Raw genomic sequence first — 17,733 nt, 5'->3', positions numbered from 1 at the left:
CTCCTGTGAAGCTCTCTGGGATGTTTTATTATTTAATTTATGATTATCTATTAAATGAATTTAATTTGTTGACATCGTTCGACACAAGATTGATTGTCAACTTTACCAGCAGTTTATGGAAAATGTTCTATTCCATCATGATACGAATTGACAAAATGGACCTATATTTATCAGAAATTAGCAGCATCAAAAGAATTCACCTGAAATAAAGATGAGAATTATTTTATACTTTGCATGAAGACAGAGGCAAATGCATCTGTTTATTTACCCTCCTTCCGCAGGCTAAATTGAGGGAGAAGGGCAGCATGATGATGCAGTGGTTAGCACTGCTGCCTCACGGCGCCGAGGCCCCAGGTTCGATCCCGGCTCTGGGTCACTGTCTGTCTGGAGTTTGCACATTCTCCACGTGTTTGCATGGGTTTCGCCCCCACAACCCAAAGATGTGCAGTGTAGGTGGATTGGCCATGCTAAATTGCCTCTTAATTGGAAAAAATTAATTGGTTACTCTAAAAAAAAATTCAATTGAGAGAGAATATTGGCAAGAGAAGAAGGCAGATAAATCATTAATTGTTCCCAGCATAGATGTGGATGTGTGTGAATATGATGCCAGACAGGTCTGCACTGATCCTCTCCGTTGTGTGTCAATGAGAGGACAAGTACTGTGAGTTGACAGCCTCCCAAGTGAACATCCTATGGGATAGTGAATGCCAAGCACTCCAGGAAAAGATTTGTTATTTCCCAAAAGAAAAAATAGAGGTTTCTCAGAGGATAATTTGTAAAATGAGCAAGTGTTCTGGGGAAAGGTGCATCATAAATGATAGACAGGCTAACCACCTGCCAGATATATCTGGAGGGACCTTTGGAAAATTACAAAATGTTCGTCAAATGTATTCCTCACTCAAAGTAAAAAAGAAACATGAAAGATGTACAATCTATTGCCACAAAATAATTACTAAGAAAGATAAATGTTTGTCATGCTGCATGCCTTGGTTGAGCAAAACCAGTGACTTGCACAATGAGTATTTACAATTAGCATTAACTGCTGTCAGCTTGTTTATGCTTTCTCATCTGATTCTGAAGAAAATGCTATTGTTAAAATAATGGAAATTCTTCACCGTAAGCATTAGAATTGTCATTAAAAGTATCTTATTTATACAACATATTTTACATTATAAAAAGTGCCAAGACATTTTTACGGGAGTATTATAAAACAGAATTCAACACCGAACCACATAAAGTGCTTATAGGGCAGATAGCAAAAAGCTTGGTCAAACAGAGAGGTGTTTAGGAATGTCTTAAAAGTAGGAAAAAGGGAATGAGAGAAAGCGACATTCAAGTAGTGTATTCCAGGTCTTAGAGCCTGAAGACAAAGCCACCAATGGCAGTGCAATTAAAATTGGTGATGCTCAAGAGGCCAGAATTAGATGGGCGCACTATCTTGCAGAGTGGTGACACTGGAAGATACAACAGAGGTAGGGAGGTGTCAGGCTCTGGAGCAATTTGAAACAATTGGAATAAAAAGGATGAGAATTTTAAAATTGTGATGTTGCTTGACTGGAAGTCAGAGTAGGCCAAATAGAATGGGTGATCGAGGTGATCAGGGCTGTAAGTGTGAGTTAGGTCACAGACGGGAGAGTTTTTGATGATTTCAAGTTTACGGAGGGTAGAATGTAAAAGGCTGGCTTTGTGTACAGTGGAACAATCAAGTCCAGAGATTAAAAATGAATGGATGAGGATTTCAGTAGGAGACTAACTAAGGCAGGGTGGAGATTGTCGATATAAGAAGTGGAAATAGGAGATTTTAATGATAGTGTTGACCTGTGGTTTGGAGCCTATCCCGACGTCAAGTTTGGCACGACGGCTGCAAACAGATTGGTTCAGCCTCAGTTTCCAGGAAGAGGGAAGTTGGGGGTTAGGGAGTGGTGTTTGTAGCAGGGACACAAAACAATGGCTTCGGTCTTCCCAATATTTAGTTGAAGAAAACTTCTGCTTGTCCAGTCCTGTGTGTGAGACAAGAATCTGATAATTTATTAATTAATGGTGGAGGATGGAGGAGTCCATAGTGGCAAAGATGAGAAAGAATTGGGTGTCTTCAGCATGCATATGAAAGTTAACACTTTTGTCTTCTCATGGTGTTGCCAATGAGCAGAATGTAATTGAAGAATAGGAGGGGGCCAAGGATAAATCATTTGAGGACCACCAGAGGTAATGGTTGAACGCAGGAACAGAACCCATTGCAAGTGACACAATTAATAGGAATGGAACCAAGCACATCCAGTCGCACCCAGCAGGAAGACCATAGAGAGGCACTGGAGGAGGATTATGTGGTTAACCATGTCAAAGTGTGCAGACAGGCTGAGATAGACAAGGAGGGATAATTTGCCTGTGTCATAGTTTCACAGCATAAGATTAGATTGATTAGATTCGTCTTGGACTAGGACAAGGGAAGAAATCTAATTAGAGGGAGTCAGACATGGACTTCTGGGAAAGATGCGCAAAGATTTGGGAGGCAACAATACGTTAAGACCTTAAGACGTAGGGGCAGAAGTAGTCCATTCGGCCCATCGTGTCTGCTATTTAATAAGATCATGATTGATCTGATATGATAATCCTCACCTCCAATTTCCTGTCTTATCCCTGGTAACCCTTGATTCCCTTACTGAACCGGTCTACCTCAGTCTTGAGCATACTTAACGACCCAGCCTCCACAGCTCTCTGCGGTAAGGAATTCCACAGCTTCACTAACCTCTGAGAGAAGAAATTCCTCATCTTTGTCGGAAACGGGCGACCGCATACTCTGAGATTATGCCCTCTAGTTCGAGACTATCCCACAAAGGGAAACAACCTTTCAACATCTACCCTGTCAAGCCCCCTGCGAATTCCAGATTTTTCAATAAGGTCACCTCTTATTCTTCTAAACTCCAATGACTCCTTCACCCCTCCTCATAAGAAAATCCCTCCATACCTGGGATCAATGTAATGAACCTTCTCTGTCCTGCCTCCAATGCCAGTATATCTTTCCTTCATTAAGGGTCCAAAACTGTTCACAGCATTCCAGACATAGTGTGACTATTGCCTGGTATAGTTTTAACAAGATTTCCCTCTTTTTATACTCCATTCTCTTTGAAATAAAGGCCAGCATTTCATTTGACTTCCAATTATCTGCTGAACCTATATGCTAACCTTTTGTGATCCCCAAATCTCTCTGTGCCGCAGTTTTCGGCAGCCTTTCTCCAATTAAATGATATTCAGCTCCTATATTCTTCCAAACAAAGCGCATAACTTCACATTTTCCTGCATTATATTCCCGCTGCCAAGTTTTTTGCCCACTCACTTAACCTGTTTATAGCCCTCCATAGACTCTTAGTGACATCCTCACCATTTGCCTTCCCACTTATTTTTGTGTCATCCGCAAACTTGGCAATAGTGCATTCACTTCCCTCCTCCAAGTTATGAATATACATTGTACATAATTGTGTCCCAGCACTGATCGCTGTGGCAGTCCACTAATTACAGGTTGCCATCCGAAAAAGTCCCTCTTATCTCAACTCTCTGTCTTCTATTAGTTAGGCAATCCTCTATCCGTGTTAATATACTACCCAACACCATGGGCTCTTATCTTATTAAGTAACTTTTTGCGTGATACTAACCACATGAGCACTTGTCTGACAGTTCCATTCCCTCAGGAGGATAGAGATTTGCAGTCGTGACTTAGCTACCATTCACTATCATGCCCCTTGTAGGGATCCTCCTCCATTCCTTTCTTCCTTCTTCCCCAACTACTCCTGGAGCTGATGGCCAATGGCTCAGAGTTAATGGCAGCTCTACACCTTCCCAAGATCTGGTTGGCATGAGAACCCTCTGGGTCAAAACTACTGCCATGTGGTTTTCACCAAATAGTGAGGCATAGCAAATGAGAAAGCTCTCATACATTCTCCACATCTTTATTAGGGATTTCTTTAAGCTGTTCCTGCAGCCGCACATCGACTCCAAATTCTCTCTCGCCAAGTGCACGCCGTCAATGTCCACTCGGGTTACAGAACAACATAAATTCTCGCAGGTGAGGCATTGGTCGGGGGAACACAATTCTGTTCTGGTGTGCTTTTAATGAACATGCGTGAGATACAAAGTGGGTTCCTGCTGAGCTTCAGCGGGAACCATCAACTTGCCTTGAACATCAAGAGGAGACAATCCCAACAAGGTTTCCCAATGTCAGGAAACCAATCTGATGCTCCCTGCCAATTTTTTTTAAAAATTCATTTACATGTTGGATGCATCACTGGTTAGGCCAGCAGTTATTGCCCGTCCTGAGTTCACTTTCAGAAGGTGGTGGTGAGCTGCCTTCTTAAACTGCTGCAGTCCGTGGTGTAGGTTCATCCACTGTGTTGTTAAGGAGGGAGTCCCTGGATTTTGACCCAACGACATTGAAGGAACGATGATAAGTTTCCATGTCAGGGTGATGAGTGACTTGGAATGGAAACTCCAGGTGGTGGTGTTCCCAGATATCCACTGCTCTTGTCCTTCTAGATGGTAGTGGTCATGGGTTTGGAAGGTGTTGTCTAAGGAACCTTGGTGAAGTGCAGTGCATCTTATAAATGGTACAAACGGCTGCCACTGTGCGTCGATGGTGGAGAGTTTGAATGCTTGTGAAAAGGGGAGAAATCAAGCGGTCTGCTTTGTCCTGGGTAGTGTCGAGCTTTTTGAGAGTTGCCGGAGCTTCACTCATCCAGGCAAGTCCCTCACCTGATGAAGGAGCTGTGCTCCGAAAGCTAGTGATCCCAAACAAATCTGTTGGATTTTAACCTGGTGTTGTAAGACTTTTTACTGAGGAACTCCTGCAGTGATGTCCTGGAGCTGAGATGATTGAACTCCAACCACCACAGCCACCTTCCTTTGTCCAGGTGTGACTCCAACCAGCAGAGAGATTTCCTCAGATTCCCATTGACCCCAGTTTAGCTAGGGCTCCTTGATGCCATACTCGGTCAAATGCTGCCTTGATGTCGAGGGCAGTCACTCTCACCTCACCTCTATATTCAGCTCTTTTGTCCATGTTTGAACCAAGGCTGTAATGAGGTCAGAAGCTGAGTGACCCTGGCAGAATCCAAACTGAGCATCCGTGAGCAGGTTATTGCTGAGTAAGTACCGCTTGATAACACTGTTAATGACTCATTCCATCGCTTTGACTGATAGGGTGGTAATTGTCTGGGTTGGATTTGTCCTGTTTCATGTGTACAGGACACACCTGGGCAATTTTCCACATTGCTGGGTAGATGCCAGTGTTGTAGCTGTACGAGAACAACTTCCACTTGAATCAAATAGTGTTCATACTTGTACATGGTTATTATGATGGCAGATAAGAGGAGCGGGGGGGGGGGGGGGGGGGGGGGGGGGCGGTGAGAGACCCCTGGTCAGAATAGTAACATGGAACATGAGGAGGTTAGGGGGGCCTGTGAAGAGGTTGAGGGTTTTTACACATTTAAAGAGCTTAAAGGCCAATATTGTGATGCTGCAGGAGACTCATCTGAGGGTGAAGGGTCAGGTAAGGCCTTACGTGAGTCAGGTTTTCTATTCGGGATTCGATAGAGTGTCTGTGGGGTAGCAGTATTGGTGGGCAAGAGAGTGAGCTTTCAGATTGAACGGTGGTGGCGGACCAGGGAGGCAGGTATGTGATAGTGACAGAGGCGTTAGAAGAGAGCTTGGTGGCACTGACGAGCGCATATGGCCCAACTGGGATGATGCGGGATTGGTGAAAAGGGTGCTGGGTGCCTTTCGGATTTTGGATACCCACAAGTTAATAGTGGTGGGAGGGGCATTGGAATATGGTGCAAGAGCCGAGGATGGACAGGTCTCAGCCACCCTCGCTGGCCCAGTCAGTGGGGCGGGGGGGGGGGGGGGGGGGGCGATGGCACTGGCTGGGCTCATGAGAGGGCTGGGAGGAGTGGATCCGTGGAGGTCTTACATCCGATGGAACGGGAGTATTCATTTTTCTCCCCGGTACATAAAGTGTATTCGAAGATAGACATTTTCAAGGTGGGGGAGGCACTATTGGCTGGGGTTAAGAGGTCCAAGTATTCAGCAATAGTGATTTCGGACCACACTCCACATTGGGTTGATCTGGTTTTGGAGAAGAGGGTGGCCCGGACAAGGGTAGAGAATGGACTTGGGACTGTTAGCGGACCAGAGTTTTTGTGATAAGATCGGGAAGGTAATCGAGGAATATGTGGGGTTTAACTTCATAGGAGAAGTTTTGCAGTCGGTGGTTTGGGAGGCTCTGAAGGCAGTGCTGAGGGGAGAGTTGATTTCGTTCAGGGCTAAGGTGGACAAGGAGGAGAGAGAGGAGCATCAAAAATTGATAGAGGGCATTCTGAGGGGGATGGGAGGTACACAGGGGCCCCGGACCCAGCCCTCTTGGCCAAGAGGAAGGCGCTTCAGGCAAGGTTCAACCAGTTGTCCACAGGGAAAGCGGTGCACCAGTTGAGAAGGGTGAGGGGGACAGTCTATGAGCAAGGGGAAAAGGCAGGGCATATGCTGGCCGGCCTGCTCCAGAGGGAGGCTGTGGCAAGGGAGATAATCCAGGTGCAGGACAAGATGAGGAAGCTAGTGGTGGCTCCAGAGCAGATCAATAACGTATTTGAAGAGTTTTAGAAGGAGCTATATAAGTCGGAGCCAACGGGGGAGGAGCGGCAGATGAGGGTGTTCCTGGACGGGCAGGAGTATCCGAGGTTGAGTGAAGAGGATAGAGTAGGCTTGGAGGGGCCAGTGGGCGAGCAGGAGGTGAAGGATGTGAATGGGATAATGCAGGCAGGGAAGGTGGCGGGCCTGATGGGTTCCCAGCTGAATTCTACAGGAAATGTAAGTGTAAGTTGGCGCCGCTGATGGTGGGAATGTTTGAGGATGCGATAGGCAGGGGTGTCTTGCCACAGATGATGGGGCAGGCTTCGATTTCACTGCTCCTAAAGAAGGATAAGGACCCAGTGGAGTGTGGGTCGCATAGGTCTATATCCCTACTGAATGTAGATGCCAAGATATTGGCAAAGGTTCTGGCGGTAAGGCTGGAGGGATGTCTCCCAAAGATGATTGGGAGGGACCAAACGGAGTCCATGGAGGGAAGGCAGCTGTTCTCGAACGTGAGGACATTGCTGAATGTGATCCTGTCTCCGGCAAAGGGAAAGAGATTGAGGTGGTGGTGGCACTGGACGTGGAGAAGGCATTTGATCGGGTAGCGTGGGGTTACTTGATGGCGGTATTGGAGAGATTTGGAATTGGGCCAAGGTTTGTGGCCTGGGTGCGGCTGTTGTACAAGGGGCCGATGGCGAGAGTTCACATTAATAGTATGAATTTGGGGGACTTTGCACTGCACTGGGGTACGAGGCAAGGGTGCCCTATGTCCCCCCTGTTGTTTGCACTGACTATTAAGCCCTTGGCCATCGCGCTCAGGTGCTTGGGGCTGTGGAAGGGGATAGTGAGGGGAGTGGGGGTGGAGTACAGAGTTCCTTAAACGATGAGGATCTGTTATTGTATATCTCAGAACCGAGCATATCAATGGGGAGTATAATTGAGCTGCTCCAAAGATTTGGGATGTTCTCAGGGTATAAATTGAACCAAGGCAAGAGCGAGTATTTCATGGGGGGGCGATTCTCCAATATTGGGCCCAAGTGTTCGCGCCGTCGTGAACGTCGTCACATTTCACGACGGCGTGAACTGGGCCCGGAACGACGGATTCTAGCCCCCACAGGGGGCCAGCACGGCGCTGGAGCGGTTCATGATGCTCCAGCCTCCTTACGTGGCGCCAAATGGGCACTGCGCCAACTCACACATGCGCAGTGGGTCGGTGTTCAGTGGCCGGCCACGCCAGAAAGTAGGCCCGGGGGTGGAGAGGCCGGCCTGCCGATCGGTGGGCCCGATCGCGGGACAGACCCCATCAGAGCCCCCCCCCCCCCCTCCCCGGTGAAGGAGCCCCACTCCCCTCCCCACAGGCTACGCCCCGACCGTTCCCGCAGAGTTCCCGCCGGCAGCGACCAGGGGTGAATGGCACCGGTGGGACTCTGTCGTATCGGCGCGGCCGCTCGACCCATCCGGGCCGGAGAATCGGCGGCTCCGCCGATTCCAGCGGCTCGCAGCCAGTGCCGCGCCAAACGCACCGGTGCAAATGCCGCCTATTCTCCGCACCTCTTGGTTGCGGCTATTCTCCAGCCCGGCGGGTTTCGGAGAATCGCCCCCAAGGTCTCCCAGCCGGGTGTAGGGGCAGGGTTGTTGGGGCTGCCATTCCATTTAGCAGCACCCACTTTAGGTCCTTGAAGGTGCAGCTGGCCCAATATTGGGGAGTGCTCTGAAAATACAATTTTACTAGTTTGGTGGGGCGGATGAATGCTGATATGTCGAGGTGGGACAACCTCCCTCTGTCGTTGCCGGGCCGGGTGGAGGCAGTTAAAATAAATGATTTCTTATTCCAGTGCCTGCCGGTCTTTTTACCAAAGTTCTTCTTCAGGGGGGTGGACAAATTGATCTCCTCGTTTATCTGGGCGGGGGGGGGGGGAAGGTGGCCAGGAGTAGGAGGGTGGTCTTGCAGAGAGGGTGACAGGTGGGGGGGGGGCTAGGCCTCTCGAAACGTACTGTACTATTGGGCGCTGAATGCGGAGATGGTGCGGGGCTGGGCCAAGGAGGGGGAGGCCCGATGGGTTTAGATGGAGAGGGGTCCTGCGAACCATGTTCATATGTTTTGGTCCTGCCCGAAGCTGGAAAGGTTTTGGAGGACGGTGTTCAATACCATCTCGGGGGTCTTGCATATGGATGTGGAACCCGGTCCCACGGAAGCTTAATTCAGGGTGTCGGGGCAGATGTTTTAACCTTCGCCTCGCTGATTACTCGTAGGCGGGTCCCATTGGGTTGGAAGTCAGTCTCGGAAGGGGGGTGAGGGATTGGGGTGACGGGGGTTGTGGGTTTGGGGGGCATCGTTTCCTTTTTTATATTGTTGCGATTGTTTTTGTTTCACTTTAGTATGGTGAAAATGATGAAAATATGGCAAAAAAAATTACTTGTACATGGTAAATGCTGTAACGTATAAAGTCATAAGATACTCTCTCAATAATACCCCATGCAAATAATTTGTGAAAACACCAAATGCCAGGTATAGATAGAGCACAAGATAAATGTTGCAGAGCTAAGCCCATGAAATGGAACCTTACTCAACATGGCTCAGAGAATTGGACATGAAGATCATTTTATAGTGCTTCTATTTCTAAGTAATAATAAATGATCAGAAGGAAATTTGGAGTACCATGAATCAGTTACACTTACCTCCATGTCTGATTCTTAAACTGTACTCCCAACAAATGAGACTGTACGCCAGCAGCCTTTCAGAATTTACTCTGTACACATAAAACCAATCCTACAGCTAACCTTTAATCCCAGGTTAAATACAAATTAGTTTAATGTCATATTAGACACCCTTCCTCAACCCACTTTGTAATTGATATATATCTTCCATGTGTTCATTCCAATCCTATGACTCACCACGCCAATGGGTACACAGGTGATCTGTTCGCAGGCTTATGTTATCACTGCATCCAGTCAGTCACAGATTGACCTTCATCCGGTGGGAGATTTCGGCATCAGCTCAAGGTGGTCCAGCTTGGACCAGAGCTCAACATGTGAGGAATGACATGGGAAAACAAAGCATGCCATTTCATTCCTTCCAGGATGGCACGGGGGCACAGTGGTTGCCCCTGCTGCCTCATAACGCCAGGGACCCGGGTTCAATTCCAACCTCAGGTGACTGTCTGTGTGGAGTCTGCACGTTCTCCCCGTGTCTACGTGTGTTTCCTCCGGATGCTCCGGTTTCCTCCCATGTTCTCCCCGTGTCTGCGTGGATTTCCTCCGGGTGTTCCGGTTTCCTCCCACAGTCCAAAGATGTGCAGGTTAGGTGGATTGGCCATGTATGCTGGTGGTGGAGGAAGTGAATCTTTCAGGCAATGGATGAGATAATGATTGAATGGGCTGCTTTGCCATTGAGGGCAGTTGCGCTCCAGGTAACTAAGCAGTATTCCATCATGACTTGTGCCTTGGCGATGATGGACAGGCTTTGGGGAGTTCGGAGGTGAGGTATTTGCTGCTGAATTGGCAACCTCTGACCTCTTTCATAGCCACAGTATTAATATGGCTCGCCCTGTCAGTGGGACACAACATAACCAGGGATGAGGATGGAAGAGCCTGGGACCTAAGCGTTAAGGCAGGATTCAATGAGTGTTATTATATCTGGTTGATTCTTGATTAATCTCTGGGACAGTTCTCCCAACTGGCACAAGTCTCCAGATGTTAGAGAAAAGGACTTTGCAGAGTCGACTGGGCTGACGGTGCCTTTGTTGTTTCCGGTGCCGAGGTGAAAATGAAAATGAAATGAAAATCGCTTATTGTCACAAGTAGGCTTCAAATGAAGTTACTGTGAAAAGCCCCTAGTCGCCACATTCCGGCGCCTGTTCGGGGAGGCTGGTACGGGAAAATGTGAAAATGTGCAGGTGATGTGAAAAAGCAACCCAGAGAGTGGAAGACACTAAGACGAATGACACTATGCTATTTGCTATAGTTTCTTCAAGCACACTGTACCTTTTCTTGGTATATTCATTGGCGTTTCCTGGAAGAAAATCTTGTTGTACAGAAATTGCTCTGATAAATAAGGGTCTGAACATAATGAAGCTGCAGAGTCTACAAGTCACTTTAGGCTGTGGGTGCAGAGCGAGGCTATACAAAGAAAAAAAGAAACCATGAAATGTTTGGATATGAAAAGATCAGCCGTGAGAGGGAAGGGAAATTGTTCTGAGGTGAATTCTGAGAACATTGCAGCATTCAGTTAATCTGAATTTAGTCCCGCACACAATTCAGTTTCTTCCCATGAAATTCAACATTCAGTACAAATAAATACCTGTGACGGTCCAAAACTGTCAATTCCATCCTTGAAGCTGAGACTTTATAACTAATTGAGACTGATAATAAATATAACGATGCACATTCATACAGTTACATTGTTACATTGTGACACTGAGTCCTTACAAGTTCACTTCACAAAAAAAACTCTTCAAAACATTCATTTTCTAACATTGTGAAAATGGAGTTTGGATTGAGCTTCACAGTAAAGCAAAAACAAAATCAGCTGCCAGCCAGAAAACTGAAGCATCACATTTTGTAAAATCTTTCAACATGTCTTGAAGAAGGACCTCCTGCCTTTATAAATTGATTTCATTGCAAATGTGAGCCATATCATGCAATTTACCTTTATTATACAAAGAAAACACAGCTACTATCGCAAAATCACTTCATTAGAGGGACATTAATGAATTTGGTGCTAGCATTCATTAGAACCCACTCTTCCCCCCCACCTCCTCACCCAACCCCCCCACCTTGTCAGGAAGAGCACATTTAACACTTTCATCGCAAAGCTACAAGACACACGAATCACATGAATAAGGACTTTGATCAATGGATGTTTATTTTGTTCTGTTTCAGGATGATTTACAGCCGCAGCCCTCAAAATCGAACTGGGAAGCGGTCACAAGTTCTGTATCGGTAAGTAATTTTTGACCCTGTTCTGTTACAAAGCATTTAATAAATTTCATAATCCAGAATGCCCTTAAGGTCAGATCAGGGTAGACCATAATTAGCCCCTCAAACCTCTTTTGCTATTTACTGAGATCTGGGGCGTCATTCTCCGACCCCCCGCCGGGTTGGAGAATCGCCGGGGGCTGCCGTGAATCCCGCCCCCGCCGGTTGCCGAAGTCTCTTGTACCGGATATTCGGCGGGGGCGGGAATCGGGCCGCGCCAGTTGGCGGGCCCCCCCGCTGGATTCTCCGGCCCGGGTGGGCCGAAGTCCCGCCGATAAATTGCCTGTCCCGCCGGCGTGGATTAAACCATCTTTTGAACGGCGGGACAAGGCGGCGTGGGCGGGCTACGGGCTCCGCACTTCCGGGGGCTAGGCCGGCGCTGGAGGGGTTGGCGCCACGCCAACTGGCACCGAATGGCCGCCTTGGTCCCGCGCATGCGCAAAACTGCCGACGTGTTCCTGCGCATGCGCAGAGGGCCCTATTCTTCTCCGCGCCGGCCATGACGGAGCCCGACAGAGGCCGGCGCGGAGGGAAAGAGTGCCCCCACGGCACAGGCCCGCCTGCAGATCGGTGGGCCCCGATCGCGGGCCAGGCCACCGTGCCCCGCCCCCCCCGGGGCCAGATCCCCTTGCTAGACCCGAGGACCCCACTAGATGGCCGATAAGCCAGGTCCCGCCGTGATGAACCATGTCCATTTCACGCCGGCGGGACTGGCCGAAAACGGGTGGCCGCTCGGCCAATCGGGGCCCGGAGAATTGCCGGGGGGGCGCTGCCAACGGCCCCTGACCAACGCGGAGTAAACGCCGCCCCCGCTCGCAAACCGGCGCCAGAGAATACGGCAGCCGGCGTCGGAGCGGCGTGGCGGGATTCACGCTGCTCCCCGGGGATTCTCCGACCCGACGGGGGGTCAGAGAATCCTGCCCCTTATTCCTTAATATTTTGTGGATAACAAAAATCTATCAATATCAGATTTAAAATCATCAGTTGATCTCGCTATTTGTGGAAAAGAGTTCCAAACTTCTACTCTGCTTTGTGTGCAGAAATCTTTTCAATTTCACTCCATACTCTTCCCTTGGTAATAGACTCCCCAATAACACAATCCTTCTGTTTCTCTGAATATTTTGAAAACTTTGATCAAATCACCCTTTGGCTTCTAAATTCTAGGGAAATATTATTAGTTTGCATAATCAATCCTTGGATAACCAAGAAGCTTGGGTACAATTCTGGTAAAGATATGTTGCACTCCCTCCAAGGTGTGTATCCTTTCTGAGGTGTGGTGCCCAGAACTAATCACGGTATTCCAGATATGGCCAGATCAGGGGCGTCATTCTCCGACCCCCGCCGGGTCGGAGAATGGCCGTTGGCCGCCATGAATCCCGCCCCCGACCCCGCCGAAGTCTCCGGTACCGGAGATTGGGCGGGGGCGGGAATCAGGCCGCGCCAGTTGGCGGGACCCCCCGCTCAATTCTCCGGCCCGGATGGGCCGAAGTCCCGCCCAGAAATTGCCTGTCCCGCCGGCGTAAATCAAAGCTGGTATTTACCGGCGGGACCAGGCGGCGTGGGCGGGCTCCGGGGTCCTGGGGGGGGGGGCGCAGGGCGATCTGACCCCGGGGGTGCCCCCACGGTGGCCTGGCCCGCGATCGGGGCCCACCGATCCGCGGGCGGGCCTGTGCCGTGGGGGCACTCTTTCCCTTCTGCCTCCGCCACGGCATCCACCATGGCAGAGGCGGAAGAGACTCTCCCCACTGCGCATGCGCGGGAAACTGTCAGTGGCCACTGATGCTCCTGCGCATGCGCCGCATTTCCGCGCCAGCTGGCGGGGCACCAAACGCCATTTCCACCAGCTGGCGGGGCAACAAACGCCATTTCCGCCAGCTGGCGGGGCAACAAACGCCATTTCCGCCAGCTGGCGGGGCGGAAATCCCTCCGGCGCCGGCCTAGCCCCTCAATGTTGGGGCTCGGCCCCCAAAGATGTGGAGCATTCCGCACCTTTGGGCCGGCGCGATGCCCGTCTGATTGGCGCCGTTTTTGGCGCCAGTCGGCGGACATCGCGCCGTTGGGGGAGAATTTCGCCCCAGAGCTTTATTTAGTCAGAGCTTGACTTCTACCCTTGTATTCTAATTATTTAGGTATAAAACCCAGCTCCAATAGCCATTATATGTTTGTGCTATTTTAATGATCTAAATGCCTGGAGCACCAAGTCTTATAGAATTATTATGGCACCGAAGGTGGCCATTCAGCCCATTGAGTTCATGCCAGCACTCCTTACAGCATTCCATTTCGTCCATGCCCCTGCTCTATAATAATAATCTTTATTATTGTCACAAGTAGGCTTACATTAAAACTGCAATGAAGTTACTGTGAAAATCCCCATAGCTCTGCAAGTGCCCATTCAATTTTCTTTTGAAATCATTGATTGTTTCTGCGTCCACGACCAATATAGACAGCAAGTTTCAGATCATTACCACTTGCTGTATAAAAAAACATTCTTCCTAACATTCCCTTGTATTACTTGCACAAATTCTTAGATCTGTGTCCCTTAGTCATTGTAAGAAGTCTTACAACACCAGGTTAAAGTCCAACAGGTTTGTTTCGATGTCACTAGAAACTTGGCTATAATTATAGTTCTGGGCACCACACCTCAGAAAGGATATAATTATAGCCAAGATCCGCACAATTGAGTGCGGCCTCAACCGAGACCTGGGATTCATGTCGCTTTACATTCATCCCCCACCATCTGGCCTGCAAAATCCTACCAACTGTCCTGGCTTGATGCAATTCACACCTCATTAACCTGGGGTTACCCCATCTCTGGATCTGTAAAGATTTAATCACCTGCTAATGCTCGCATTCCAAGCATTGTTTGGCATCTTTGAATTTGTCTATATATGTGTTTCTGGAACATGCCACTTCATTCACCTGAGGAAGGAGCAGCGCTCCGAAAGCTAGTGACATCGAAACAAACCTGTTGGACTTTAAGCTGGTGTTGTAAGACTTCTTACTGTGCTTACCCCAGTCCAACGCCGGCATCTCCACACCTTAGTCATTGCTAATGGGAATGGTTTTTCCTTGTATACTTTATCTAAACTTCTCATCACCTTGTACACTTCTACCAGTTCTCAATTCATTTTCTTTTGCCCTGAGGAGAACAAACCTAACTTCTCCAATTTCATCTCACAGTGAAAATTCCTCATGGAAACTAAAAATAGGAACAGGAGTGGGCCATTTGGCCCATCGAGTCTGCTCTGTCGATCAATGTGATCAACGCTGATCTTCTATCTCAGTGCCACAGTCCCTCTCTCCATACCACTTGGTGCCTTTGGTACCTAGAAATCTATTTATTTCTTAAATGCATTTAGTGACTTGGCCTCCATAGCCTTCTGTGGTACAAAATTCCACAGGTTCACCACCCTCTGCGTGAAGACATTTCTCTTCACCTCAATCCTACATGACTTACCCCATATCCTGAGACCGTGATTCCTTGTTCTAGACCCCTCCAGCCAGGGGGAACATTATCCCTGCATCAAGTATGTCCATCCCTGTCAGAATTGTAAACATTTCAATGAGATCCCCCTCACTCTTCTAAACTCCAGTGAATACAGGCCAAGTCAACCGAAGTCAACATTTGGAATACTGCGTACAGTTCTGGTCGCCACATTACCAAAAGGATGTGGGTGCTTTGGAGAAGGTGCAGAGGAGGTTCACCAGGATGTTGCCTGGTATGGAGGGCGCTAGCTATGAAGAGAGGTTGAGTAGATTAGGATTATTTTCATTAGAAAGACAGAGGTTGAGGGGGGTCCTCATTGAGGTCTACATAATCATGAGAGGTATAGACAGGGTGGATAGGAAGAAGCTTTTTCCCAGAGTGGGAGACTCAATTACTAGGGGTCACGAGTTCAAGGTGAGAGGGGAAAAGTTTAAGGGAGATATGCGTGGAAAGTTCTTTACGCAGAGGGTGATGGGTGCCTGGAACGCATTGCCGGCGGAGGTGGTAGAGGCGGGCATGATAGCATCATTTAAGATGTATCTAGAAAGATACATGAATGGGCAGGGAGCAGAGGGATACGGATCCTTAGAAAATAGGCGACAGTTTTAGATAGAGGATCTGGATCGGCGCAGGCTTGGAGGGCCGAAGGGCCAGTTCCTGTGCAGTAATTTTTCTTTGTTCTTTGTTCTCTTTGTTCTCATCTCTCCTCATATGACAATCCTGCCATCCCAGGGGTTAGTCTGATAAATTTCCTCTGCGTCCTTTTAAGGACCCTCACATCCTTACTAAGGTTTTGTGGCCAGAGCTGGACGCAATAATCTAATTGTCCTAATCAGAGCTTTAGAAAAGTTCAGCATACCTTAATCAATGTCCATATTTATGAAGGCTAAGATCCTATATGCTTAGCTAACTTCTAAATCGATACACATGAACCCCCAGCTCCCTCTGTCTCTGCACACATTTTGGAACTGTGGCATGAAGTAGATATTGCCTCTCCCTCCCGCTTCTGCCAAAATACATCATCTCACATTTGTCCGCCTTTTCTGCGAGCCTATCTAGATAGTAATGCAGTTGATATGTATCATCCTCATTCTTTGGTTTCATCGTCAGATTTTGAAATTGTACTGTATTCCAAGATCCAAGTCATTTATATCTTGCAAAAAAGCAGTGATCCCAGCACTGACCCTTGAGAAATATCAGCCTGCCATCCTGCAGGCTGAAGGACAATCATTTACCACAACTTGCTGTTTTCTGTGCTCAAGACGATTTTTTATTCAAGCTCACATTGATCCTCCTATTCCATGAGCTCAATTTTGTTAACCACCCTTTGATGTTGTACTTTGTCCAATGCTTACTTAAAATCTATAAAGATAGATTGCTAACCCCTCATTAACCTTCTTATTTCATCAAAAAAATTCAATTAGTCAGACATAATCTGCCTTTTTCAAATCTGTGTTGTTTCTCCTTAAATAACTAAAACCTCTCATAATCGCAGAATAATAGAGTGCAGAAGAGGCCCTTCGGCACCAACGCATGAAAAATACCTGAACTGTCTACCTAATCCCATTTGCTGGCCCATAGCCTTGAATGTTGTGGCGTGCCATGTGCTCATCCAGGTACTTTTTAAAGGATGTGAAGCAACCAGCCTCTATCACCCTCCCGGGCAGTGCATTCCAGACCATCACCACCCTCTGGATAAAAACAAATTTGCCTCAAATCTCCCCTAAACATCCTGCCCCTCACTTTTAACTTGTGTCCCCTCATAACTGACCCTTCAACTAAGGGGAATAGCTGCTCCCTATCCACTCTGTTCATGCCCCTCATAATCTTGTACACCTCAATTAGGTCCCTCCCTCCGTCTTCTCTCCAGTGAAAATAACCCAAGCCTATCCAACCTCTCTTCATAACTTCAATGTCCCATCCCAGGCAACATCCTGGTGAATCACCTCTGCACCCACTCCAGTGCAAGCACATCCTTCCTTAATGTGGTGACCAGAATTTCACACAGTACTCCAGCTGTGGCCTCACCAAAGTTCTATGCAACTTCAACATAACCCCCCTGCTTTTGTAATCTATGCCTCGATTGATAAAGGCAAGTGTTCCATATGCCTTTTTCACTACCCTATTAATCTGCCCTTTTGCCTTCCGAGATCTATGGACAAACATGCCAGGGTCCCTTTGTTCCTCAGAACTTCCCAGTGTCAGCCTATTCATTGAATATTTCCTTGTCACATTACTCCTTCCAAAGTGTATCGCCTCACACTTTTCAGGGTTAAATTCCATCTGCCACTTTTCTGTCCATTTGACCAATCCGTCTCTCTCTTCCTGTAACACAAGACACCCAACCTCACTGTTAACCACCTGGCCAATCTTTGTTTCATCCGCACCCTCCAAGTGCCTGTTATTTGTTTTCTCTGACTGTTGTTTTTAAAACTGTTAAACTGACTGGTCTATGGTTACTAGGGATATCCTTACACTCTTTCTTGGACAAGGGTGCCACATATATCACTTTCCAACCCTCTGACATCTCTCCCCCATCTAGCAAATATTGGAAGATTACAGCAAACTCTCCCATTGTCTCCACCCCCACTTCCCTTGGCAACCTGGGATACAAGTCATCTAGACCATGTGACATATCCATTGCAAGTAAA

The 17,733-nt window shown here is 48.0% G+C and overlaps 1 protein-coding gene across 2 annotated transcripts in view; it reads left to right on the top strand.

The window, feature by feature from the left end:
* The window catches only part of pdgfd (platelet derived growth factor d), a 266,172-nt gene that overhangs the window by 195,254 nt on the left and 53,185 nt on the right, over positions 1–17,733 (top strand). For both annotated transcript variants that reach the window (XM_072476742.1, XM_072476741.1), the window contains exon 4: positions 11,500–11,559. In XM_072476742.1, the coding sequence (XP_072332843.1) occupies positions 11,500–11,559 (60 nt within the window). The remainder of the gene's footprint in view (positions 1–11,499; positions 11,560–17,733) is intronic.

Source organism: Scyliorhinus torazame, chromosome 15, assembly GCF_047496885.1.
Source record: "Scyliorhinus torazame isolate Kashiwa2021f chromosome 15, sScyTor2.1, whole genome shotgun sequence".
Classification (NCBI taxonomy): Eukaryota; Metazoa; Chordata; class Chondrichthyes; order Carcharhiniformes; family Scyliorhinidae; genus Scyliorhinus; species Scyliorhinus torazame.
The sequence above is the reverse complement of the archived record's forward strand: the minus strand, read 5'-3'. Positions and strand labels throughout refer to the sequence as shown.